Source organism: Ctenopharyngodon idella, chromosome 17 (assembly GCF_019924925.1).
Source record: "Ctenopharyngodon idella isolate HZGC_01 chromosome 17, HZGC01, whole genome shotgun sequence".
NCBI lineage: Eukaryota > Metazoa > Chordata > Actinopteri > Cypriniformes > Xenocyprididae > Ctenopharyngodon > Ctenopharyngodon idella.
In genome coordinates, this window is record NC_067236.1 from 26,961,903 (window position 1) to 26,979,684 (window position 17,782).

At 35.3% G+C, this 17,782-nt stretch overlaps 1 protein-coding gene across 3 annotated transcripts in view; it reads right to left on the minus strand.

Annotated features, from left to right (window-relative positions):
• ston2 (stonin 2) overlaps window positions 1-16,777 on the minus strand; it is a 33,030-nt gene extending 16,253 nt beyond the window's left edge. The window contains exons 1-3 of one of the 3 annotated variants that reach the window (XM_051869240.1): window positions 16,707-16,777; window positions 5,912-6,084; window positions 4,956-5,120 (exon numbers count right to left, since the gene is read on the minus strand). In XM_051869240.1, the coding sequence (XP_051725200.1) occupies window positions 4,956-5,120; window positions 5,912-5,990 (244 nt within the window). In that variant the 5' untranslated portion in view covers window positions 5,991-6,084; window positions 16,707-16,777. Of the gene's footprint in view, window positions 1-4,955; window positions 5,121-5,911; window positions 6,085-16,577; window positions 16,600-16,706 lie in introns of those variants that run through there. The other 2 variants (XM_051869241.1, XM_051869242.1) reach the window with 2 other exon arrangements.
• Between the last annotated feature and the right edge of the window lie 1,005 nt (window positions 16,778-17,782).

A 17,782-nucleotide genomic window follows, 5' to 3' on the forward strand; every position in this document is an offset into this window, starting at 1 on the left:
TGCCACAGGCTGATTGCCTCCATGCCACGCCGCATTGATGCAGTAATTGATGCAAAAGGAGGCCCAACCAAGTATTGAGTGCATAGGAATGAACATACTTTTCAGAAGCCTGACATTTATGTTTAAAATATCCTTTTTTTTTATTGATCTTATGAAGTATTCTAATTTATTGAGATAGTGAATTGGTGGGTTTTTGTTAAATGTGAGCCAAAATCATCACAATTAAAAGAACCAAAGACTTACAGTACTTCAGTCTGTGTGCATTGAATTTATTTAATACACAAGTTCCACAATTTGAGCTGAATTACTGAAATAAATGAACTGACATTCTAATTTATTGAGATGCACCTGTATATATACACACACACATATATATATATATATATATATACACATGGGGGCAAAGCTGAATTTTCAGCATCATTACTCCAGTCTCAGTGTCACATGATCCTTCAGAATTCATTATTGTATGCTGATTTGGTGCTCAAAAAACATTTTTTATTATCAATGTTGAAAACAGCTGTGCTGCTTAATTTTTTTGTGGAAACAATAATACATTTTTCCAGATTCTTAAATTAAGTTTATAAGTTTAAAAGAACATAATCCCCCGGTTTCACAGACAAGGCTTAAGCCTAGTCCCAGACTAAAATGCATTTTTGAGCTGTCTTGACAGAAAGCAACTTGCACTGACATATCTTAAAATATGTCTGTGCCATTGTTTTGTCTCAAGATGCACACAGTAATGTTTTTTATAAGGCATTTTTATAAAAGCTATTTAATTGCCCTAACTGAACAAAGGGCTAATCCTTGCTTAATCTAAGCCCTGTTTGTGAAACCAGGCCAATTTATTTAAAATAGATTTTTTTTATAGTCTTTACTGTCACTTTTGATCAATTCAACGCATCGTTGCTGAATAAAATAATTTATTTAAAAAAAAAAAAAGTAGTATAGATAATAGTTTCTATAAATCTGAATTGCATTCCATTTTAATTTAATTAAATTACTTTCCTAAAACTACTTCCTTTCAAACTGAAATTCAAATGACAATTCTGCCTCCTATTTGCAACTGTAGAATTCGATTCAAATTCAGGAATTGGGTTGGAATTTAAAAGCATTGTCATTTTTAATTCTGAATGGTGCACAACCCTGGTATGTGTGTGCATGAATAAATGTGTGTCAGTAATGAATAGGTGTTATCATTGAATTAGGACAAGAGACTATTAAATATTCACAGTGGGGAAAAGTGCTTTAGTAAAAGGATTAAACATCAAGGGTTAGGTGAGATAGCACAGCATACTGATGTGTATCATCCTCGTCAAACAAATGAATCGATTTACTCAATGATTTTAATTAGCACTGCTGTAATTGCTATCAGAGGACACATTACTTATGTCATGAATTACTGTGTAGAAGAATGCTTTGAAACAACAATGGTTCTAGATTCAGGTTGGAGTAAAAATATGTAAAGTCAGATAACACACTTCCAGTTCTTTAAATACATGTAGGCAACTCTGATGCTTAATCAAACAATTGGGATTCAAACCCATTCCAAACACAGGATGTGTACACTGCCTAGCAACAAATCCAACCATGCAGGGTTTTTTTTTTTTCCCCTTCAATGGATTTTTTTTTTTTTTTTTTTTTTTTCCTGGAGCTCAATTAAAAGAGTTCTACAAAAGTAGTTCTTTAAAACTTTTATGGCCTACCTAATTACTAAAGCACACCATAAAGTAGAACTTGACAATGTTATAAGTAAAATATAAAAATATTGGGGTTGAAAAGAAGTACATCAGACATGTTTTCCTTCATTGCACAAGGAATAAAAAGAAACAGAGAAATGGTTTGAAGCAATGAACTGAGATCATCTGACTGAGTATCACAGTGATAAAGACAAAAAAGATGATGATAAGTCTAAGCATTAAAAGACTTCATCAGTTTGAAAAAATAAAGATAGTCAACTAGGAGGAATAAAGCACATCTTTGGTGAGTAAATAAAACATGCCTAAAACATTTGATTTCTACAAGAATATTCCTCCCATTAAGTCACCAAAGGAAAATATATGGAATACAATCTTAATTTGTCTTTACAACTGATGCAGAGAGACAAGGCGTGACTCATATACGATGCTGCAAGTGACACAATGACCTGCTTGTCACTAACAGGCTACTAATAGTAAAATGTTAAAAAAAAAAAAAAAAAAAATCCCCTTTTCATAACAGTTATTTCTTGTTCTCATTGCCACCCCTGTATACCCAATGACAATGTAAATTGAGATAATTATGATTAAAAGTCTTCCTTCAAATTAATAAAACTGAATTAGTTTTAATTATTAAATTATTTTCTTAAATCAGTGCTACCTGACTAGAGAAAACAAAGACAAAAAAAGGCAGTTGTCTTCCCTTTTGCTAAATAGGTAGGAAAACTTCAACACCCATAATGCACTAGGCATGTTGTCATCTAAGGACACTTTTTTTCCCCCCCAAACCAGTTCAGCGGAAATCCCGCCCTGGAGCTGATTCTAAAGATTTAATTGGCCATGTCAATCACAGTAATGATTGCCTTACCCAAACACTGATCAATAAACCTACCCGTTGCTGTAACCTCAGCCAATGAAACTGGTTGCAGGGCGGGATTTCCACTTAACTTGTTTGGGGGGAAAAAAATCATGCGCTATGGATATGCTTGACCAGAGTGTTGCCACCTTGCTTTAGTAGGAAATACTTCTTAGCAAACTTTAAGTCATAATGGGTGTCGACTTGTAATGTTCCCGGGTGCAAGAATTCAAAGAGTAACCGTTTAGCGGGAGTGAGCTACTTTCGGTTTCCAGTGAAGGATCCAGAGTGTTGTAGGCAGCGGCTAAAGGCTGCAAAGAATCATAAATATGGAGAGAACGCCACAACTGAGAATCTGAAAAATCACCCTGTTTGTAGGCAACATTTCAAACTGGATGAAAACTGAAAGCAACTGTGTTTCATCAGTTCCTCCTGAAGCAAAACGCTGTCTCGTACAGGTGAGAAAGCTGTTGCCATAGTGTTCCATATTTACCATAATGCTGTTTGAAGAGTAGGCAAAGTACGATACAATTTTCAGTGATAAACCTACCTTTACAATAACTGTTCTGTTAATAACCCTCTGTCGATCCAATGGTGAAATTGAAATATAATCTGTAGTTTTTGCGAAAGCCCTGGAGCTGTCAAAAGACTTTTGCTGACAAATAAATATTAATTTCTCGGTCCAGGTAACAGAAAAAAACGAGTAAACATTGTTCATTTACATATACAATTTCACATTAACTAGTTTTCTGACCAAATTCAATGCATTCAAACCACTATTAAAAATCTCTGTATTTTCATATGTCCAAGTGATAAGTGTAATCTCAATGTTTTAAGGGAATAGTTTTAAAGATTTGAATAATATTCTCAGTCTATGAGAAAAGACAACAAGTGTGCATGTGGGATTACTCCACCTAACACTCCTTTTCCTAAGGGTTCCCAAACCTCTGATATCACCACAATCGTCACTTCAGATGGATCCAAATGTGCTCTGATGATTTTTAGTCAATAAATCACATTACATTCACAATATATAACTATGGCATATGAGGTTTCTGCTGTGTTAGCAATAACTGTTTTTTTGGGGGGGTTTTTTACATTTCCATAAATTATAAAATAGTATTCATTCAATCTAAAATGATATGTATCTGGATGCCTTTGAATATAAACAATTTAAGACATTGTGGTTGGATAAACCCAACATCTGACATTGGCTTCCTGGCTGCTAAACCTTCCTCTAGACCACACATGAAAATAAAGGCATCAAACCTGAAATCATATGTTAGACAGCCCCTGTAATCGGAGTAAATAAGCAGTACTTTAACAAACCCAGGCTTGATCTCTTAGTGATCAAATTATGAAAGAATGATAGACTGGCTGCACCCTGGACTTCATCCTACGGCAGAGTCCATGCAAGAGCAACAACAGCTGAGATGAAAACTCTGCTTATGGCTTCAATTAGGGTTTGAAGGGTTTGGCCATTTGCATGTTGCTGCACTTCGCCTCTCATAGGAGATTTCCTGGGAAAGAGTTGCTGGCAAAGCTGCTGGGTTTGACAAGAGTGGGGGTGGATGAGTCAATGTGTGCAAAAAAGAGAGAGAAAGAGATAAAGAGAGAGACAGGCAAGACTAGACTAATCCTCAGGCCTAAAGGAAGTGACACAGTCCTCATAAGCCCAACCCAATTAAGTCAACTCATTTACAGAAATCAGTACAATAATATTACTCAGGAAAACTGGAAACATTGAGAAATCCATGTTGAAATGGGTGTGGAGTAATGGTTAGAAACTCAAGGCTGGTACTGAAAGGTTGCCATTGTACCCTCAAGCAAGGTATAAACCCAGGTTGCTCCAGAGGAATTGTTAATATCATGAGTCACATGACTAAGTACTCATTTGTTGAGGAAGCATCTGTCACCCATTATTTTGAGTTTATTTTGAGTCTCTTTATGAAAATATGACTATTGTTATGAAAGAGAAAAAGCACAAATGTGAAGCTCATTCATGCACTTTATGTTCTCTTCAATAAAAAATTGTATTTATTTTTGTCCTTTTTTTATTTTTAATTTTAAATCTTTTATAATACAAAAAAGGTGTGTGTGGGGGTGGGGGGGGGGGGTATGTTTTGAAACTAGAGTCCTTAACCTAACAGAACTCTTTTCTCAGAAGATCTTGTTTCCTTACAATATTACCCCTTTCGAAACTGTGTGCATTGCATTTCCCTGTTTTCTTGTATTGTCAGTTATTTTTTTTAACAAACTGAAGGATAATAGATTTTATTGAACTGTACTGAACCCCGACCATCCCGTTGGGAGTATAGTATGTGAATCCAAACGTAAGATTCCACCTTTTATGCAATAATAATAAAAAAAAAAAAAAAAACATATTTAAGAAGTTCTCATACCTTTTACCTGTGTTGAGGGAGGAGGAGAGGGTGACCATGGTTTGTCATCAAACTGAACCCAGGAATCCGTCTGCTCTGTCTTGTGGCCAGGCACACATGGTACTTCTGCCCAAGAAGAGGAGTCCAGCACAGGCTGGTCTAAAGAGTGCTGGAGGTGGTCCTCATCTTCAGAGCAGAAGAAGAAACACAAAAACACAGTAAGTGAAATACAGCCTCTTCTCAGAAGAAAGGTCACAGCTGAATGTTAAATTTAGCAGGGTGCAAGAGCTCTGGACCGTTCCTGCAGTAATCACTATGGAGAAATGACCTCAGGAGACAGGAATCTCACAGAAAGGTCTGAACGCAAACTCAGTAAAACAAAAAGATTACATGTCTTTATAATTCCTTACAAATGGTGCAAAACAATTTTTCTATCAGGTATAAAAACTTCATCTAGAGCCTTTCTTTGCGATCTAAAGTAACATTCACAATCCTCCTATCCAACGTCGGTCAAGGTTTTCCAAATGTAAAAAACTGACATATACTTGTTTAGTCAGGGCAGTGCTATGCCATAATTAATTTTTTACAGGAATGAAAACAAGGCTGTGAGGGATTGAAGTACAACTGATTTGTACTGCAGTTTAACAACATGCCAGTTGTTCAGCTGACAAAACATCTTTCCAAAAACACTTTCAATAGACAAAAATTCCATTTAATAGTTTTAAAAGCTGTGAGTTTTGACAATTACATGACCTAGTAGCTTTATACAGTACCTACCATTGTAAAGACAGAAGATTATCTCTGATGAAGCTCTATTATTGACCGGCCATATAGGTACTTACATTTACATTTATTAATTTTGCAGTCTTTCATCAGCAGAGTTTTCAAGGTATACCTTTTGTTAGCATGTTTGTTACCGGAGAATTGAACCCACAAATTATCTTGTGACTCCGAGTAAAGACAATGTTTGTACTGACCTGCCTGTGACTCCTCATCTGGAAAAGCGACCCACCCCGGTCTTGGAGTTCCAGTTCTGCTACTGGCTGTAGCAGCCATGGGGAGCTGTTCTGTCCTGTGTCTTCAGCTGCTTGTACCTTGTAACTTCGCCTCACTCCCCCCAAATCTTTGATGCCATGTCCACCTACTAAGGCTTAAGGACAAAAAGAAAAAAACTATTTATTAGGGATTTGATTTAATATGAAGGTATTTTCCAGTCAGTTATTGTTGCTAAGAAGAGTCAAAATGTAGCAAACATTTTTCACAAAAAATATAGTATACATTTCACATGATCTTCAGAAATCATCCTAATATGCGGATTTGGTGTTCAAAAAACATTTCTTATTTTTGTCAATGTTTAAAAAAAAACATGGTTTGTCAGGATTCTTTGATGAATAAAAAGTTCAAAAGAAACAGAAACTTTTGAAACATAAATATTTTACTGTCACTTTTGACCAATTGTATGAGTTCTTGCTGAATAAAAGTATTAATTTCTTTCTTTTTTCAAATAAGAAAAAAAAAATCTTACTGACAAAACTTTATTTACCATTCAGGTACAATAGTATATATATGCAACAAACTATAAAGTATAATAAATAATAATATTTATCTACATGTATTTTTTCTAAAACATAGCAGGTACACTATGCGCCTAAAATTCTCATGGAAACTTTCACGGACAATTGGCTCTCTTTTTTTTTTTTTTTTTTTACTGATTTGAAATTAATAAAAACTTCAATATCTTTGCTAATTGATGTTAAAAACGATATTAAATTAGATGCTATTAAATTGCTGTCCTAATGCTTTCATGCAAGTTGTGACACAATGAATGGGCACCAAATAGTCTGACATGGTTTTAACTAAAAAAAAAAAGCACATTTAAATAATCACAATATTGTGTGATTTTAAATATTCAACAAAATAATACAAACTATATTGTCAATGTTCAATATATTGGCCAGGCCTACTGCTCAAGTGCTCATAAAAGACTCTTTTTAAGTCAATTTTATTTATATAGTGCTTTAAATATGCTACAACTTCAGACATTCTTGCTCTGTGTGTTTGTCTTCTGTTGTGAGAGCACAGGAAGAGCATTCGCTCATTCTCTGTGCGCTTGTCTTGTTGTGTGAGCGTGTGGTTTTGAGTTCGCTCGGGCTGTATGCTCTTCTGTCCGCATGTGTGTTGTGTTCGGGGTAGCACGTGGCTTGTGTTTTTCACCGGCCACGTGCAAAGTCTTGTGTGGTGAGTGCTCTCATTGGCTGCGTGTTAATGTCATGTTTTGTTTGTGCATGTCTTGTGATTGTTTTCGTATCTGTCATGTTTGGTGTGAGCACATGACTTGTCATGTTTATTTCATGACTTGTCATGTTTATTTCTATGTGCCCTGTGCTCTCCTGTCTATTGTCTTTAACCCCGTGCTCTGTTACCTGATTATTGGTTCAGTTGCCCCACCTTCTCTCCCTCGTTACCCTCTTTGTTTGTACTTCTAGTTATGTGTGCTCTGTCCGTGCCAGTTTGTTGTCAACTATCACTGTGTTCCTGTCATGTCTTACTCCCTGTCTTGTCATGCCATGTTCTGTTTTTTTCCTACGGCGTAGTTTTTTTGTTTGTTTGTTTGTTTTTGCTTAATTTTATATTTAAATAAAAAGCCTGTTGCTCTGCAGTCCTTGCCTCATCCCTTCACCAAATTTGACACAAATAGATTCACAAAGCTTACAAGTAACTGATCATGAGTAATTGGTTTGACTCTTGAAATGAGTAAGTGACTGACTTCATATCTGACTCAATATTAACCTAAAACAATTTGTAGATTTGTAATTACTGAATGTTTGTTAATGTGACTTTTAGATTCACATTTACAGCAGAAGTTTGTTCTCAAGTTTGAAGTTTGTTGTAAATGGTATTTTATAGGACTGTCGATTTAACGCATTAATTTATTAATTTAAAATAATTTAATGCTTTAAATTAATAATTTAATTTAACCCACCCACCCCAGACCTATGTAGTTCATTTTACAACCTATGCAGTTAGAATGCCCCTAAAATTCAATATGTCAGGGCAAAAATCCCCATCTATGAGTTTTTGTATATATAGGCATATATACATATATAGGTCTATATGATATAGTTAAGCAATTTCGCACGAGTAACAAGTGCAATAGAGTGGTGCAGTTGTGACGTCAGAACCCAGAAGATAAATTTGCCGCCTGGTATTATAATGGGATTTTGGGATTTGGGCCTGTGGTAAGCATAACTTAGTGGTAAGCAGTATGACATCAAAGTACTGCGTGAGCAATTAGAAAGCAGACAGCTCCGTATGCTTTTGAAACGCTCTTGCGGTACTTTAATGTCATACACCGATCGGTCTGCACAGTGCCACTTTAAGTCGAACATATTTGATTCCTGAATGAATCAGCTGTTTGAATGAAATGAATGACTTAATGACTTACTCATTTATACATTTACCGCCACCTACTGGCAGTTTTAGTTTCTTATTTAGAGTATCATTTCATTAAAAAATTATTTAAAAAAAAAAAAAAAAAAAAAAAATCATGGCCGTTGTAGCCTAAAAGTTTATTTGTAATAAATTCTATGTTGAATCAAATCAAATATTTATTTCTAAAACTACTTTTTGTAATGTCTATTTGATGCTTTTCTCATTTAACACAATAATGACTTTAAATGATCTTTTGGGGGTAATTCTCAGTCAAATTTGATGTGTGATTAATTAATCGGCACATCATGTATTTAATTAGATTAAAAATTGTATTCGCTTGACAGCCCTAGTACTTTATTTTTTTTTTTAAAGTGTCACAAAATAGTGTAAAAAAATAGTTACAAAAATGGTTACTGTTTAGCATTCATTTCATAAAAACCCTAATTTTTCATAATTAGAGTTTTGTGGTTTTTATTGTTAGTTTTCAGGCCATTTTACAAGTTCAGAAAAAATGGTGGTGACTCAAAAGTTGTTTGGCTTTGTTTCTTTTAGGGCCTGAAAGCCCTATTTATTTTTTAGCCCGGTTTTATTTTTGTCATTTTATTACTTGACGCAAATATATTAAGTAACAATAGTGCTTTTAAATAGTTACATGACTGGATAATAAATGGCTGAGGATATACAGCAGTGCTGATAGACAGTATCCCAATCAGTAAACGTCGGCTGTTGTTTTTTTTAGTAAACATGTTTGTTGTGAGATGTTAAATGAATTCGGTAGCTGGAGGGAGGTGCTCGCTTTGTTTGGTTTGAAAAAGGGGGCTGGAGAAGGGTAGCATGTAGCCGGGTTGTGAATGCAAAGGCTCTGTCACCAGAGCGAAAACATGTTACAGAATTGGCCCCAATTTACTAAATTGTTCGGCACGTCCAAGTGTGCTTCCTCTATTAAAATGTGTTTCCTGCAGGGTCTTGATTTAAAAGAGGAAAAATAGGCCCTCTGATGTGAAAAAAATCGTGATCACAATGGTCTTTCAGCTTTTGTCACTGTGCCTTTCCTCCTTTGTGACCTTTGAAAGGTACTGGTGACTTTTAGGTGGTGCATTTGTCACCCGGATCCTTGTGAACACTAAAGAGACATTAGAGTGCAGTGATCCTTGACACTTGAAACTTTGATATTTACAACACACTGCTTTAATGTCTCCTATGTATGACGTTGCATCTAAGAAGCCAGAGGGGCTGTAGTAGCTTATAAACAGTTTTCAGTTGTCAGACATTTATCAGTAGTCCTTCCTGTGGCTTCACACAGCCTCCATCCTGTATAGAAGGGTCCTGTCAGGGCATGTTGTTTTCTGTTTTGCAGTCAAAAAAACTTACACAAGTCTTTTGTTTACTGCTGTCACTTCTAGCTGTCAAAGCCTCAAATTTGCAACCTTTTTATATTCTCAACAAACGCAAGTACAACATAACTCATCCTGTAAAACCAGAGAAGAACTGGCTGACTGAGCTTGGTTTTCCCCAATAATGTTTTTTTTTTTTTTCCTCAATTAATAGGGTCATATTTAAAGCTGTAGTTGAAACTAAAACTGCCTAGATTTTAAATTGTTAACATTTTTAATTCTTTTTAGTTGCACTCTGGAGCCCTTAGAGTGTGCAACCAAAATTTCAAAGCAACACCAATGTTTGCAGCTGCAAAATCTTACAAAACTTCCATCCACTTCTCAGACTCCAACAGGCTTGTGCTTTGGCAGTTTGTCAGTTATGTCAGTGGTGCATGCAGGCGTCCACAAGATATGTGCACAATTAGGATGTTTGGCAGAGCTGGTCTGCAGAACTCTCTCACTGTGTTAAATCTTTCACTCGCACGACCATCCGCGAGCTCATGATCAAGCATGACTTCATCATTCAGACTGTGCTTTTAGACAGTGCATAATTTCCTGCTGTCAGTGTTCACAGTCTTAGTGAGTTTGCCTCATGCAGTCCATGTGGATAGGAGTAAAGACAAACAAACCAAACTGGAAAAACAAAATGTCTAAACTGTCTAGAAATACAGGAATAAACAGTTATTATCTTTGTGGTGGTGCTGCTAAGTAAAGTAACATCTGGACCTCAAAACGCATGGTGGTCAATGTCTACATATGTGACAGTAGTGTAGAGCACAAGTATCATGTGCATCTCATCATAAGAAGCCAACATAAGGAGCTTCCTACCTTTTTCTTAACGTAAGAGTAGGCATGACCATTATAACTTCATTTTGTCGTTGAGGCTTCCGGTCTCATCAGCTTCCAGTTATTTTAGCTGTACAAAAACTGTTTGTTATGCTGCTTGATTTTGCAAACTGTTATTTGTTATAATATTTTTTTATTTATTATCGTAATCATAACGCACTGGTTTGTAGAGCAAATTATTTTACCATTTAAAGCATTTTGTTATTCTTCCAGTTATTTACTATAGCTTCTAATGAATTGGAATTGCGCACAGATGCACACATTCACAGAAAAAAAAAGCTAACTTTAACGTTGCAAATCTTAACAATCTTGTCTTGGCAACCAACTTAAATTAAGTAAATTTAAAAAGTTTGTTCACCCAAAATGAAATTTCTGTCATTAAGTATTCACCCTCATGTCGTCCCAAACCTGTAAGACCTTTGTTCATCTTCGGAAAACAAATGAAGATATTTTTGATGAAATCCGAGGGTTTCTGAACCACACATAGGTAGCAACTTCATTGCACCTTTTGAGGTCCAGAAAGGCATTAGACATCATTAAAATAGTCCATGTGAATACAGTGGTTCAACCTTAATGTTATGAAGTATATATACTTTTTGTGGACAGAAATAAAACAAAAATAACGACTTTATTCAACTTTTTTTATTTATTCAAGTTTTTTCTCTTCCCTGTCAGTCTCCTACGCTGCTGACGTAGTGAGACTGACAGGGAAGAGTTACTATAGTGCAGCGCTATAGTCACGTTAGGGCTGCACGATTATGACAAAAATCATAATTGTCGATTATTCCCTTGAAACTGTAATTGCGATTATCACAATTTACATTGAATGATGTTATGAATAGCTTTATACCATTGTTTGAAGCAATAATCATGTTTTGCTTGGCCTGCTCAAAGTCGCACTGGATTTTCTCTTTAGCGTACGGTTGAGAGGTCTGTCTATCACCCTTTTCCATGTTTGTAGAGTTAGTTTGTGGAGTAAATATATAGGCTGTGGCATTGTCACGATATTGGAATTTCTAACTTCGATACGATACCTGAAAAGTACCGATATTCAATACCATTTTCGCACGGGGAAAAAAAACATTGTATATACTGTCATATAGATATTTTTTTTTTTATATTATTTCTTTTTTTGTCCATTATTGAAAGTCTAGGCAATCAAAAATTTCTTCTGAAGAGATCACTTTATATGATAAAGCTTTTAAGCTTTTTTCATATATAAACGTTGATCAGTTACCATTACAATTATCTCACAAATATTTGCTAACTCAATGTATTTGATTTTACAATGGGGTAATTTTGTTTTAGTATCTTACACACAGCACAAGGAAGCTTGATTTCAAATGGTAAATTGAATTTAAAAAAGACCGTAATAAAATAAGAACAAATGAGCAAATTACTAACAATAGCACAAATAAATACAATAGAATAAAGATAGAAATTAAATAGACTGCTTTCTTTTTTCAGTTAGGTCTAACAGTAGTAATCAGGTAAGAAACTGAATAAAGAAACAAAGCAATCAAATGTAAAATAACATTGGATAATATTCATTGTAAAAATTAAATACAGATTAATCAATTAAAGTTATAGAAGTTAATCAGTCAAGAGCAGTAAATGATTTTCTCTTTGTCTTTTGTTGTTTTATTAACATTAATAACATAGAGAGCGGCACGTTTATTCGGCTACTGTCCCTTTAAGACATGACGAACGCACGGACACATTCTTCCTGAACTGTGGGCATTGTGACATTGTTTCTGAGTGTATTTGACCATTAATAAACCGCGAAAAAGAGCTTATTTTGGCACTTGTATGTCAAAGGCGGCTTTACTATGTGTCTGCGCTTCAAAATTCAGACCCGGTCACGCCAACACTATTAAACCGGAGAGCATGAGACGATTGAATGAGAGGAGGCGCGTGCGTCTGAACTCGCTGTCAGAGAGGAGAGCAAGAACGCGCAGCTGGTATCGGTGTATGGATACTGCAGAAAGGAGTATTGGTATCCTTTCTGATATTTCAGTATCGATACATATCGAAATATCGATATTTTTGACAGCACTAGCTGTGTACATGGCTTTTTAAAAATGGCGGGTCCTGGTGTTTCGCATGCGTTTGACATATCAGCGTACACTGGTAGCTCCTTTTGTGCTGAGTTAGGCCTTTTATACTCTGAAGTAGTCATGATTCGCCTCTCGCAACGTGACATGCTCTAAACACACCTCTGAAACATGCAGAATAATATAAGTGGATATTTTTCCTTGTAATCGCGCCTTTGAACGATTATGAAATCGTGGCATCCGTAATCGTAATCGCGATTAGAAATTCGATTAATTGTGCAGCCCTAAGTCACGTGGACTATTTCAACAATGTCTTTACTACCTTTCTGGACCTCAAAAGGTGCACTGACGTTGCTGCCTATATGTGCTTCAGAGACCCTCGGATTTCATCAAAAATATCTTAATTTGTGTTCCGAAGATGAACAAAGGACTTACGGGTTTGGAACGACATGAGGGGGAGTAATTAATGAAAGAATTTTCATTTTTGGGTGAACTAACCCTTTAAGTTTAACTAAAATGACCAACAATGAAACATTTTAAAAACAAAAACTAATAAAAATAAAAAAGCACATAAAATTACTACAACTTGAACTAAAATTAAAATAAAACTGAAAATATAAAAATATCAGCTAATTAAAAATATTAATAAATACTATTATAGCATAAAAATAATCATCAAATAACACTAGGTTTATAGTGTAGCAAAATGGTATGGTTTATGGTATATCAAAATATGACAAATAAAATTCATATAGCAACCAATCAGATCCAATCAAACCAGTCAAAATAGCAACCAATCAGACATACAGTATGATATTTGTAATTAATAAAAATTTAAAACAATACAGACGAATGGGAAAATAAAGTGGCTGGAGCAGTTTTGCAATGTGACAAAAATAGGTGTTTGCTTCCAGACAGCTTGATTATAACTGAAGTGGTCAAGAGTCTAGTTTTGTTTTGCATCAGTCTAGCCAGATTACGTTGTCATTGTTTTGAAATGGTAAGGATATTGTCCCGCCTCACCGACCACTGACATTAATGGTTCCAGCAGGTTTAAAGGGGCCAATGCAGAGCCAGATCAGCCACCTTAAAGGATTAGTTCACTTTAAAATGAAAATTAGCCCAAGCTTTATTCACCCTCAAGCCATCCTAGGTGTATTTGACTTTCTTCTTTCTGATGAACACAATTGGAGATATTTTATAAATATCCTGACACATCCTAGCTTTATAATGGCAGTGAACATGGGTTACGAGTATGAGCTAAAGAAAGTGCTTCCATCCACATCCATCCATCATAAACGTGTACTCCAAACGGCTCTGGGGGGTTAATAAAACCCTTCTGAAGTGAAGCGATGCATTTGTTTAAAAAAAAAAAAATCCATATTTAACAAGTTATGAAGTAAAATATCTAGCTTCCGCCAGACCGCCTTCCATATTCAAGTTATGAAGAAAGTGCAGTTCAAGTACTCTTGCAGTTCAAAAAGCTTGCGCTACGTCCTACGGCTTCCCTGTTCAACTTACGGAAAAAGTGTAACTGACGCTACGCCAGTTTACGCTTTCTTTGTAACTTGAATATGGAAGGCGGACTGGCAGAAGATATGAAATATAGATTTTTTTTTTTTTTACACGAATGCATCGCTTCGCTTCAGAAGGGCTTTATTAACCCCCCGGAGCCATGTGGAATATGATGGATGGATGTGGATGGAAACACTTTCTTCAGCTCATACTCGTTGATCCTCGCTCACTGCCATTATAAAGCTCGGATGCGTCAGGATATTTATTGATACATCTCTGATTGTGTTCATCAGAAAGAAGAAAGTCACCTAGGATGGCTTGAGGGTGAGTAAAGCTTGGGGATATTTTCATTTGAAAGTGAACTAATCCTTTAACTCCTGCAATGTCTCCTACTGTGCCTAGCAAGAGAAATTCTGCTATTCCCTACAGCTTTATCTCATGGAGTGGGCTTGCTGGGCTGTCTCACTAAAACTCAGCAATGCACCAAAAGACAACAAAGAGTGTTTCGATTTTAATAAAAAAGCGCCTACACCCCCCTGCCTACCAAAAGTTCTCAGCTTCATGCCAAGTTCACAGAGAAACTGTTTACAGAGCAGCGAAGCTCACATGAATAACACCATAATCTCCAGACGCTCTACCAGAAAATCCTGCTGCGCTCAGTCTTCAAAGACACTGCCACCAGTTCCAAAACAAGTAGAATAAGTAAAAACAAATATAAGTAACTAAATCCATGTATAGGTAAAAAGGTCAATCCACCACCTGGGACATATAAATGCAGCTAATTTACCCCTGGATAGCAACGCCACTTGTCTTGCTGTAATGTAGCCCATGTATGAAGATGAATGCTGACAACTACACCATTACTTTTCACCTAGTGAGAGTAAATATAATTGAGTTAATGTAGGCAGTTACACATTATAAGAACTGCCACATGCAAACCTTTACCATGAGTATGTTCACAGAGATTTTTAAAAATGTCAATGTCAAAACCTGACAAAGGTTCCTACAGGGGCAGGGTCTATCCATTATGTATTGATTCATATCTGAAAGGCCATATTTATTTAGGATTAGTCTATGAGTAGATTTTTAGATAACTAAATAGAGTTATGCTTCATAGTCTGGTAAATCCCAACAAGGATATGAATACTTGTGTGTGTTTCTACATAGACAAAAGCAAACCGAACAAGCCCAGTTCCAGCAATGACTCTGCAAAAAAACGTTTCTGACATGCTATGTTATTCACATTCCTATACAAAACAATAAAAACATTGGCACCACCAGCTCCACATGCATTTCACAGCAGTTTCAATTTCACCATTCCCTGAGAAACTGAACACCAAACATTTACCATGGTAACCACAGTTAAAGTACCACAGTTAGTAGTTTTTGCCATTACAAAAAACTATGGCAACTTCAGTATTGTCCACCACTGTCATTAAAGACCTACTTGACAAGAACCATTTTCCTTCCTCTCTTGATGGATTTCCTATAGAAACTGAGATGGGACATATCGAAGGTATTGTCTCGTTTTAAGTTAGATGGTTTTAGGCAAGTGTTTTTTTAGAGAAGGGACATTTTAGAAACTTAACTTTAGAAAGCATTTTATTGGACAAAACTATATGCAATGCAGCATGAGTTTTTCCCATTAAAACCCATTAAAACTGAACTTTTAAGACAGCCTGATTACTGATACTAAAAAAAACACCAGTCTAATTCGGATTTCATATTGTCATTATGAAAAAAAAAAAAAGTGAATTTTATGACAAAATTATAAAAAGATGCTGAAATTATCTCATTTCAAGAAGTTCCCATACCGAGCAACTTTATTTATTTATTTTTTTTTTTTAATTGAAAACTGTGGTTAACATGGTAAAATTAGTGACAGCAGGGTCTTCAAAATCTCTGATGAACCCTTCAGAAATTCTAAATATGCAAAAATGGCATCATACATATGTAAAATAAGATGTTACAACGATAGACAAATTCATGCAATTAAATTAAATTGTAGCAGACTTTAGAGAGTGGAACAAAAAATAAGTATTGGGACTTATCATTATAATAATTTTAGCTGGACAAAGCATTATATAATACTAAATGGTCGTGTCCGAAAACAGTAGATATGATCGTTTCTTTCAGTTATCATCTTTATCAATGCCGATCACACAACAACAACAATCTGCTGTGATATGTTATCAACTGAGTCAAGACATGCTTCAACACGAACAATGGCACAAAAAACAACTAGAAATGTCTCCTTATTACATCTACTTCACATAAAAACATCTCCCATTTGTGTGTTCTGACATTTAATAACTTTTTGCCACGTATTACACATATCCTGCTACCAATGTAAACAAAGCACACGCGCTTACAACAACCTGTTGCAACATAGTGAGACATATAGTTTCATGGTAACTTACGTAACTTAAATACCTATCCCAGAATATATATCTGAAAATAATTCAAGATTCTTAAGCAAATTAAGTCGACAGTATTGTATATAACACAGCGACAAGACAAAAAACAAGTGCATGGGAATATTTACATACCGATATCGTGTTGTTGATTCTAAGCAGATTGTAGCTCTCACTCGCTCCCGGTGAATCAGCGCTAATGCCCCACCTTACTCACAGCTGATTGGACAGTTGAAGCAGCGCTGTTCGATGCCCCACCTTATTGTCAGATGATTGGAGAGTTAAAGCAGCGCTGCTTCAAATGTCCAATCAAGTTCAAATCAGGTGGAGTGTCGAAGAAAGTTGCCCCCATAGCCATTACTCATGGCTCTGGTTGCCCCTAAACGCATCACATGGATTAAAAATTGCGTCTAAATAAAAGTTATATTATATTATATTATATTATATTATATTATATTATATTATATTATATTATATTATATTTAAAGTGAGAGCTGTGTGTTCTAAAAAAATCTCTATGTTACATGAACAAAACAGTTAAATTGAGCATGGTTTCTTTATTTTAAATATATAAAACGGTCATGTCATGGATTTACATACATTATTGTATTAAACATCTAATTAATGAATTGCTTTCACGCATGTACGCCATCTGTTGGATGTAAATTCCTGTTTTGGTGTGTTTTGGAATGTCTTTGTGAAGCAATTTTTAAAACTAATTCCTAGCAAGGAATCATAAAACAATAAAATACTATATGAGTTAAGATGCATGACTTTTTAACTTTTCTGAATAAAGTGTGTGAGGAATTGGAATTATGTATTTGAATGTAAAACATACATATTTCCTACAGGGGGCACCAAAGTTCTTATAACGCCTGCCATTAAATTTAACTTTAGATCAAGTGTCTAAGAGCTACATATATGTTGTTGTTGATGATGATGTTGTTGTTGTTTGTTTTTCATATTAATGAACTGATTGCAAATTTACTTTTTGGAAATAATTAAATATGAAAAGCATTAAATTAAATGAAAACAATAAATGCTTTACACCAAGGCCTGATGCATATTTTCAAAAATCCCCCATATTTTATTTTTTTCTGTCTGAGGAATGACTCTCAATATCATATAAATATCAATATCATATAAAACCGGTTATATGGTTCTTTGTTTCCAATCCACAGGTATCTGCCTGTATGATCACTAAGACCTCA